This window comes from Nycticebus coucang, chromosome 3 (assembly GCF_027406575.1).
Source record: "Nycticebus coucang isolate mNycCou1 chromosome 3, mNycCou1.pri, whole genome shotgun sequence".
In the NCBI taxonomy this organism is placed as follows: Eukaryota; Metazoa; Chordata; class Mammalia; order Primates; family Lorisidae; genus Nycticebus; species Nycticebus coucang.
This window is the reverse complement of record NC_069782.1, coordinates 6,318,511-6,328,023: the sequence shown is the minus strand read 5'-3', so window position 1 is coordinate 6,328,023 and position 9,513 is coordinate 6,318,511. Positions and strand designations below refer to the sequence as shown.

General features: G+C 53.0%; 1 protein-coding gene across 2 annotated transcripts in view; it reads left to right on the top strand.

The window, feature by feature from the left end:
* The first annotated feature begins 5,060 nt into the window (after window positions 1–5,060).
* Window positions 5,061–9,513, top strand: part of SERHL2 (serine hydrolase like 2) — a 22,082-nt gene continuing 17,629 nt past the window's right edge. For both annotated transcript variants that reach the window (XM_053584491.1, XM_053584490.1), the window contains exons 1-7: window positions 5,061–5,140; window positions 6,182–6,331; window positions 6,415–6,528; window positions 6,843–6,884; window positions 7,264–7,283; window positions 7,662–7,736; window positions 9,147–9,256. In XM_053584491.1, coding sequence (XP_053440466.1) covers window positions 5,137–5,140; window positions 6,182–6,331; window positions 6,415–6,528; window positions 6,843–6,884; window positions 7,264–7,283; window positions 7,662–7,736; window positions 9,147–9,256 — 515 coding nt within the window. In that variant the 5' untranslated portion in view covers window positions 5,061–5,136. The remainder of the gene's footprint in view (window positions 5,141–6,181; window positions 6,332–6,414; window positions 6,529–6,842; window positions 6,885–7,263; window positions 7,284–7,661; window positions 7,737–9,146; window positions 9,257–9,513) is intronic.

Genomic DNA, 9,513 nt, shown 5'->3' with positions numbered 1-9,513 from the left:
GAATTTTGTATTTAATTTCTGGTTCATGCAGAAATGTTAATGTCACCCAAAGAAAGAGAAGGTTGTGAACATATCCCTTAGGACTTTACAGAAAATCAGGTTATCACATATAAATTTAGTACAAGGTATAAGGAAATAGATGGTACTTTCAGCTCTTAGTTGGCCCTCTTGCCCTTGAACCTATTCTTATTAGCATTAAAAAGTGTAAAAACATTATGTAGCATCCTGGATTGTCTTAGCTGCTAGGGTTACTATTTGCTATATTCAGCTTAGAATTAGCTGGTCTCTCAAAAGAACCAAAAATTTTGCAGAAATTTTTGACATTGAATCAAAGATACATATAATCTATTTTAAGATTAAAAGAACTTGGATCTGAATGTGTTACTTCACATGATATCCTATTTCAGAACTCCACCAGTGTTGCATTTAATAGCTTATCCTCACAATCTGATCTGATGCTGAAAGCATCCTCCCGTGAGTAGGACAGTGTTGTCCACAGGTACTGAGAAGGAACCTTCCAGGTCACCAGGTGTCTGACCCACCTTCCTGAGTAGTGGGTGTGAAGCCCAGGATTCCAGGACCTGCCCACAGCCTCAGAAGGCTCTAGCCAGGTCTTCTGGCTCTGGGCCCAGTTCTTGCTCTGCTTTCTGAGGTCCTTCCCAATTAAAAAGGAAAGGCCGGGTGTGGTGACACACACGCTTATAATCCCAGCATTTGGGAGGCCAGGATGGGATCATCACTTGAGGCCAAGAGCTCAAGACCAGCCTGGGCAACAGAGTGAGACCCTATCTCCAAGAAACCTCTCACATCAACCAGGCACCTGTATACCAGCTATTCCGGCGGCTGAGGCAAGAATAGACCTCGTTACCCAGTCTAGGAGTTTGAGCTATGATGATGCCACTGCACTCTAGCCTGGGCAAAATTATTTGAACAAATAAAAATAATAAATCAAATGTTCTTATCCAGTTTAATTTACAAAAATGAAGTCTTGGGTGGCGCCTGTGGCTCAGTGAGTAGGGCGCCGGCCCCATATGCCAAGGGTGGTGGGTTCAAACCCAGCCCCGGCCAAACTGCAACTAAAAAATAGCCGGGCGTTGTGGCAGGCGCCTGTAGTCCCAGCTGCTCAGGAGGCTGAGGCAAGAGAATAGCGTAAGCCCAAGAGTTAGAGGTTGCTGTGAGCCGTGTGATGCCACAGCACTCTACCGAGGGCGGTACAGCAAGACTCTGTCTCTACAAAAAAAAAAAAAAAGAAGTCTAAATTTTGTGGTAATTGTACACTTACAGAGAAGTGGCAGATAGTTCAGAATTTCCTATAGAGGATTGAACATCATACTTACTACAACAGCTACCAATATCATAACTCATCTGAGGAATTACTGAGAACAAGACATTCTCCTGGCAAGCCTGGAAATCTCTTGTGACTTGGAAGGCAAGCCACCAAGTAACTCAGTAATCCTGGAGGAGCAAGGTTCAGGCCTGTAGTAGTAAGACTAATGTTAAACATCAAGCATTTTATGGCAGTTCCTTGAAGGATTAGTGGAGAAAAATTGCATGTAGTATTTTGGAGATCATTTCCTTACCACCCTTGAAGATCATTTCCTTGAGTACACACTTTCTTGAAATGTATGAGATCTTTTCCCTTTCTGTATGCTTTTCCCCACAGATGCAACCACCAGTGTGTTTCTGTTTTGTTGTTTTTTTTTGAGACAGAGCCTCAAGCTGTCACCCTGGGTAGAGTGCCGTGGCATCACAGCTCACAGCAACCTCCAACTCCTGGGCTCAAGCGATTCTCTTGCCTCAGCCTCCCAAGTAACTGGGACTACAGGCGCCCGCCACAATGCTTGGCTATTTATTTATTTATTTATTTTTGTAGTTATTGGCTGGGGTCGGGTTTGAACACACCACCTCCGGCATATAGGGCTGGTGCCCTACTTCTTTGAGCCACAGGCACTGCCCACGCCCGGCTATTTTCTGTCGTTGCAGTTGTCATTTTTGTTTAGCTGGCCTGGACCGGGTTCAAACCCTCCAGCCTCAGTGCATGTGGCTGGTGTGGTAACCACTGTGCCATGGGCACCCACATTCTCTAGCCACCTGCAACTCTCCCTGCATTGTGGCCCACTCTGGGACCCCTCTGAACTTCCAGGGTCTTCTCAGTCTCCACGGCATGGTCCCATCACCCACGGGAGGTCTCACTGTGCAGAGCTTTCCCCAGCCATTAGCTTGCTGGACAGTGACTCTGCAGTTATGAACCCTGCTGGGCTGGAAGCCCTGAGGGACCACATCCTATTTACTCCCAGAGCTGCCAACTAAGCAAAGATAATGAACAAATAGAAAGGACTGTTTTGAGAGAACTCAGTAAACTGTGGCTCCAGTATCAAAGCAGCTAGCAACCTGTAGGGGGGTGGGAGGAAGGGCTGGATGCAGTGTTCACAGCATGCCTTTCACAGGGCAGTCTAGTGCCTGGCAGGCAACCCAATGCCTAGTTTTCCTACCTGTGACCAGGGCTTCTCCCACAGGAAACTGATTTAAATTGGCACATGCCTGTGGCTCTTGTCTCACCCATGTCCAGCCTCTGGAGACCTGCCCATCTCTCTGGAGCTGGGAGCCCCTGCTTCTTCTGATGGAGCCCAAATTCAATACACTGCCATGACAGAAAACAAGTTCAAAGATTTTTTTGTGGCTTTTGGGCAAGGAGGGCAGTCCTCCATCCCCAGTCATATGAGGCAAGGATGGAGAATTAGAGAAAGCGAGAGAGCTGGGCAACGGCTGTCTATTGGGTCTGACAATTAAGTTTGACAACTTACCACCATTCGTTCACATTGGCAGCACTGTATAAACAGCCCGGTAAGGTTTCATAACCCTGGTATATCAGTGTCTCATAGCCATGTTCGTGTCAACGTGTGGCATTGTCTTGCTGAGTGGTGTTCATTACTGCGGTATGTTTTGTATGCCGTTTCAAGAACGGTGGAGCTTGAACGAGACCAACAAACATTAAACTTCTTGTTAAACTTGGCAAGAGTGGAAATGAAATCAAGGCTATGGTAATCCAAGTTTATGGGGATAATGCCATGAAGAAAACGGCAGGGTACAAATGGATTAAACATTTTCTGAGGGGAGAGAAAGCGTCATTGATAAAGAGAGGTCAGGGCGGCCAGTAATGAGCAGAACTGACAAAAACATTGCTAAAATTCATCGAATAGTGTATCAAAATCATCGGCTGACTGAAAAGCATAGCAGGCCAAGTTAGGAAACTCTTTTTTTTTTTTTTTTTTTTTGTAGAGACAGGGTCTCACTTTATGGCCCTCAATAGAGTGCCGTGGCCTCACACAGCTCACAGCAACCTCCAACTCCTGGGCCCAAGAGATTCTCTCGCCTCAGCCTCCCGAGTAGCTGGGACTACAGGCGCCTGCCATAGGAAACTCTTTTTTTTTTTTTTGGTAGAGACAGCATCTCACTTTATGGCCCTCGGTAGAGTGCCGTGGCCTCACACAGCTCACAGCAACCTCCAACTCCTGGGCTTAGGCGATTCTCCTGCCTCAGCCTCCCGAGCAGCTGGGACTACAGGCGCCCGCCACAACGCCCAGCTATTTTTTTGTTGCAGTTTGGCCAGGGCTGGGTTTGAACCCGCCACCCTCGGTATATGGGGCCGGCGCCCTACTCACTGAGCCACAGGCGCCACCCGAGGAAACTCTTTACTGAAAATCTTGGCCAACAACTCAGGTTCATGACAGTGCACCTGTTTCACATGGCACTGACCACGAGGGAGTTTTTGCCCAGTAAACAAATAACTGTATTGGAACACTCTCCCTACTCACCTGATCTGGCCTCCAGTGAGTGACCTTTTTCTTTACCTGAAGATACAGGAAATATTAAAAGAAAGCCATTTTGATGACATTCAGGACATCAAGAGTATTACAACAATAGCTTTTGTGGCCATTCCAGAAAAAGTTTCAAAATTGCTTTGAAGGGTGGATTGGGTGCCGACCTCAATGCACAGTCTCCTAAAGGGAGTACTTCCAGGGTGACCATAGTGATATTTAGCAATGAGGTATGGGGCACTTTTTTTAGGACGAGTTCTCAAACTTAATTGTCCAGCCTCAAACGTGATTGCCCAACTTCGCACATGCCGCATGGGTTACAAGCATCACTGTAAGTTCACTGGCAAATGCCCAGTGGTTCCTAAAGGAAGCAGCCGGAAAGCGGGGAGCCCAGCCTGCTGCGGGACATGTGCCTCTAGATTCTGACCTCCGGTCACCAGGGCAAGTCACGTGGGCTTGACGCAGAACTGGAAACCGTGTCAAGGACGACTGAGCCCTGCTTCTGGTGTGAGAAAGTTAAACCTGTGTCCAAAACGGTTGTTTAACCAGGCAACACAAAATGTTAAAAATTCACAACTATTTTGTCCTATTTGTCACAACTATTTGCCACTTTCTGAGGCTCAGCGAGAGGCTGTTCTTCCTTCCTGGCTGAATCTGGTGCACCAACCTGCTAGCCCCAAACATCCTCTTCCTGACTTGGGGTTGCAGATCCTTTCCGGGCAGGACGATATTGTTCACAATCCCTCCATACCCGGGGCTCTTCCAGGCCCCCGCTTCATACGTTCGTTCATCTGCACAACTAAGACTGGTTTGTTTGTGCCAGGCGCTGCTGAGGACCCTAGGACGCGATGGGAACGCGGCAGACGCAGGCTGGCTTTCAAGGGGGCCTTCACAACCTTTAAATAGAGTCACCCCACCTTTAGCCTTGCGGTTTGAGCCAGCAAGGACCCAGGGGGAAACCCTGCTGTGGCTGTCCCCTAGCACGGCGGTGGAGGTCCGGCCAAACAGAGCCTTCTCCCGCCCTCCCACGGTGCCCTGGCGTGACTGGGAGCCCCAGAGACCTCGGCCACCATCCCAGGGCTCCCTGGCGCGCTGCCCAAGGCCTCAGGTGGGTGGCGGCGCGTCCTAGTGCTCCCTACTCCTCGAGCCGGTCTACCCAGGTCAAGGTCTAAGACAGGCTGCCTAGGGCGGGACCTTCCCAGGGACAGGGTCGTTGGGGGCGGGGCTGCGGTGGGGGCGGGGCTCAGAGCTGTCGGCTTCCTCTGCTCCCGTGACCTCGCCTACGGGGTGACAGCCACGAGCACGCTGGACCAGAGCAATGGGTAAAGACGCCCCACCCGGGCCCCTTAGACCGAGCGGGACAAGGGGAGGCCCCGCGCAGACACTCTGCTGCCCACCCACCTACTCGGGACCGTGGAGGAGGCGGCTGCTGGAGGGGGGTGTTCGCTCACCACCCCGCGCTCCTGGGTGCCGCAGATGCTTCGTCTGCGGTCCCGGGAACCGCAGAGCCAGCCGGCCTGACGGGGGGGCACCAGGACGCAGCCACGACGCCGCTCTTCCCCCCAGTGCATTCTAGAAAGTTCTAGGCCAGCTCAAATAGGGTCCTGTCCGTGTCAGGAGGCACCAGGCCAGAGGCTGCCCGGGGAGGGATGGGGGAGGCGCTGGTGCCTGGAGCGGTGCCTCCTGCCCTAAATCCTCCCTCTACCTCGGTGTCCCTGTGTGACCTTTGGGCACTTATTGCACCCCCCCCCAGTGCCTCAGTTTCCTGCCCTGTGAAGTGGGGGTGGCATACCGAGGATGTGGGGCACAGGTGCACCCAGAGTGCTCAGTACCAGTCTGGCCCTTAGACAAGGCACAGAAAGTGTTGGCTGTTACTATTCTGTTTACTCTGCTTCTTTTCGTTTGTTTGTTTTGTTTTGTTTTTGGCCGGGGCTGGGTTTCAACCCGCCACCTCTGGCATATGGGACCAGCGCCCTACTCCTTGAGCCACAGGCAACCGTCCCTGTTTACTCTGCTTTTATGGAAAAGGAAACTGAGGCTCAAGAGGTTTTAGTAACTTTCCCAAGGTCACACAACCAGCAAGTGGCAGGGTCCAGTCCTGGCCAACGCCTTCTCTCTCCCCTGCCCCCGCCCCCATGCATTCCAGAAAGTTCTGGCCCAGCTCAAATAGGGTGCAACCTGTGACACCCACCCAAAGTTTTCCTCACCCAGTGGACTCCGTTCATCTTTCCGGTGTCTGACTCTCCTCATAACCCTGTGGGGGCAGCTCAGGGACTGAGCTGCCCTGGGTAGCACTGATGTAGGTAGATGAAGCCCAGGTGCACGAGTGAACCGGTGATGGAATAAACAGCTGACTCTTTCAGGTCTGCTCTCAGAGCTGAAGCTGGCTGTGCCCTGGGGTCACATCGCTGCCAAAGCCTGGGGCTCACTGCAGGGCACCCCAGTTCTCTGCCTGCACGGCTGGCTGGACAATGCCAACTCCTTTGACAGACTCATCCCTCTTCTCCCACAAGGTGGGGCTGGGGCTGAGGGGGGCTAAGGCGGGCGGGAGACGCTGGCATAGACACCTCCTGCTACCCACTTCTCTCTGTTTCAGACTTTCATTATGTTGCCATAGATTTTGGGGGTCATGGGCTCTCGTCCCATTATAGCCCAGGTTTCCCGTATTACCACCAAAACTTTGTGAGTGAGGTCCGAAGAGTCGCAGCATGTGAGTAAGAGGCAGAGGGTATATGGGGTTCTCTGAGACACCATCCAGGAAGCAACCTTGGCTTAGGGTTGGGGTCTGGAGGCTGGCCCCAATTCTGCCAGCAAGTCATGGGTAGCTTTGCAAAGTCGGAGACGGCTGTGGAGAAGAGCCTACGCCCTTCTGTGGGGTCCCCCCTGCAGTAGAGTTGGAGCTCCCTAAGCTGGTCTTCCAGTGGGCACCCTGAAACCAGGAAGGGGTTTCTGAGCCCTAGGCTGTAGGAGACAGGGCAGACTGAGGCCGTCCCAACTAGATCACCTGGTTCCTTGTGTTTTCAGCCATGAGATGGAGTCGCTTTTCCCTTATGGGCCACAGTTTCGGTGAGTACCAGCCAGACCCTGACTGGGGGCAGGGGCTGTCACACTGGCACCTGACCCCTGTGCCTCTGGGGACTGAAAGGAGAAATGATAAGGTCATTAGGTAGTAACCTTTGGGCACTGTGCCCTCTGACCTCAGGCAGCTTCCCTGAGGGACATCTGACCCCGTAAGTGGCTGTTCCCTGATACAAGTGAAATGTGGCCTTTTGAGTGGTTAGGGCTGATAGAGGAGCCATAATGGGCCCAGGGGAGGAAGTCCCCACCCATTGGTGGTAGGTGGGTCTCTAGCCTAGAGATGGGGCAGTTCCTGGGAAGAAGCTTTAGAGTTTTGTAGCTGGGGAAGGAGTGAAGGGATGTCACCAGCTGCCCCTTTGTCCTCCAGGTGGCACTGTGGCTGGAATGGTGAGTAGAAGGCCTAACTGGCTCCTGGGGGCCCCTGCAGGGAGTGGGACGAGCAGAGGAGGAGGGTGGTTACCTGGAGTGGGAAGTGCCCGGCACAGCAGTTCACAGTTCACCTGCGGGAAAGGTGGTGATGGTGGAGGTGCCCCCACTCTGTCGCAGAGCACCCTAGAGTCCGGCCATCACCAGGGCCTAGAGCTTGGTTTGGGGTGTAGACCTAGAGATGGAGGAGGCACAGGAGGGACAGAAGATTCCCCTGCTGGCCTCTTGGTCAGCACCATTCCCCAGCCTGAAAGATGTCTGTCAGGGTCTCCAGAACGAAGTGAGAGAGCCTTCCGCCTTCCTCCCCTGCTCATTCTCCCCTCTGGTGTCCCATCGTAGTTTTCCTGTATCTTCCCTGAGATGGTGGATAAACTCATCTTGCTGGACTCGTCACCATTTGTTGTGGACTGCAACGTGAGCAGGGGTTCTGGCGTGCTGCCGTGTCCTCAGTGGATACTAGGGCAGCAAGAGGACATGGCGGAGGGTGGATGGGAGAGGGGGTACTGGGGCCCTACAGGGGATGGTGTTCTGCTGCTTTCTACCCCTAAAAGTGGTCAGGAGAAGGGGTTCAGGGGCCCCTGGAAACTGTGTGGCCTGGGATCTGCAGAATGCCAGGAGGATGGCGCAGTGGCAGGCGGAGGTAGAGAAGGGAGCAGCGTGGAGAAACCGCTGGGGAAACACAGTACAAGAACCTATTTGTCCTTTTTTTCTTTTTTTTTTTCTTAAGACAGAGTCTCACACTGTCACCTTGGGTAGAGTGCCATGGCATCATCATAGCTCACAGCAACTTCAAACTCTTGGGCTCAAGCAATTCTCTTGCCTCAGCCTCCCGAGTGGCTGGGACTACAGGTGCCTGCCACAACACCCGGCTATTTTTAGAGATGAGGTCTCACTCTGGCTCAGGCTGATCTTGAACCTGTGAGCTCAGGCAATCCACCCGACTCAGCCTCCCAGAGTGCTAGGATTACAGGCGTGAGCCACCACGCCTAGCCTGGCTCTATTTTTTTTTTTTGGTTTTTGGCCGGGGCTGGGTTTGAACCTGCCACCTCTGGCATATGGGACCGGCGCCCTACCACTTGAGCCACAGGCGCCGCCCCAGTTTTTCTATTTTTAATAGAGGCAGGGTCTCATTCTTGCTCAGGCTGGTCTCAAACTCCTGAGTTCAAGCAATTCACCTGCCTCAGCCTCCCATAAGCCACTGTGCCTGGCTCATGTCTGTGTTTATCACCACACTCCAATCCTGGCAAGTAGTAAGTGCTCAATAAATGTGCCTTGCATGAACACATAGCCCAGCTAGCTCGTGGGTCATTGAAAGGATCCAAGTCAGGCTGCAGGTGGCCAACACTCTCCCTCCTTTCTGTATTTCACCCACCTAGCCCTGAAGCAGGGTTCCAGGGGCTTCCCCCTGGGCCAATCTAGGGAGCATTTGGTCCCCCCCAATTCTCCATTCCCTGGTGTGAGGGGAGTGTCACCTCCCTCCGCACCCCAGGGAGTCTGACCCTGTCTGCTCACAGGGTGGCTTGTGGGGCACTTCTTAATGCCAGCTTCTCTGCCATCTGTCGAACCAGATGAAATCACCAGCCCCTGATGCCTCCTGACCTAATAGTGTACCTTTGGAAGGCACTTGGCAGCTGAAGAGGTCTCTTTTCTTCCTCATCACCCAGCCTGGTTCTTTCAGTTGTCTCTGGCCACAGGCAGAGCTAGGCAGTCTGCGCCAAGTCAGAGGGGAGGCCTCGCTCAGGGTTGCAGGGCTGAGAGCACAAGGTGGGTGGGGTGGGGCGTCTGGAGCCCCGGCCTGCCTACCCAGTGACCCTGAATCCTTAGGAAATGGAGAACCTGCTGACCTACAAGAGGAGAGCCATAGAGCACGTACTGCAGATGGAGGCCTCCCAGAAGCCCCCGAGCGTGGTCAGCCCGGAGGAGATGCTGCAGGGGTGGGTGCTCAGCACAGGGAGAGGTGCGGGGAGCGGCCGGACCAGGGGAGGCTTCTAACTGGCCAAGCCTGTTTCCATCTGTGGTCAGGGGCCTAGGCTGTCTTCACTGCCCTGGTGGAGACTTTATCTGCCTTTCCCTCTGCGCCTCGTGACAGTCACACTCCACTTCAGCACTCCTCTCATACCTCTCACCCCTTCCTCTTCCTGCAGGTGTGCACACACATGCACACAAAGACACGGGCACATGTGCACACACA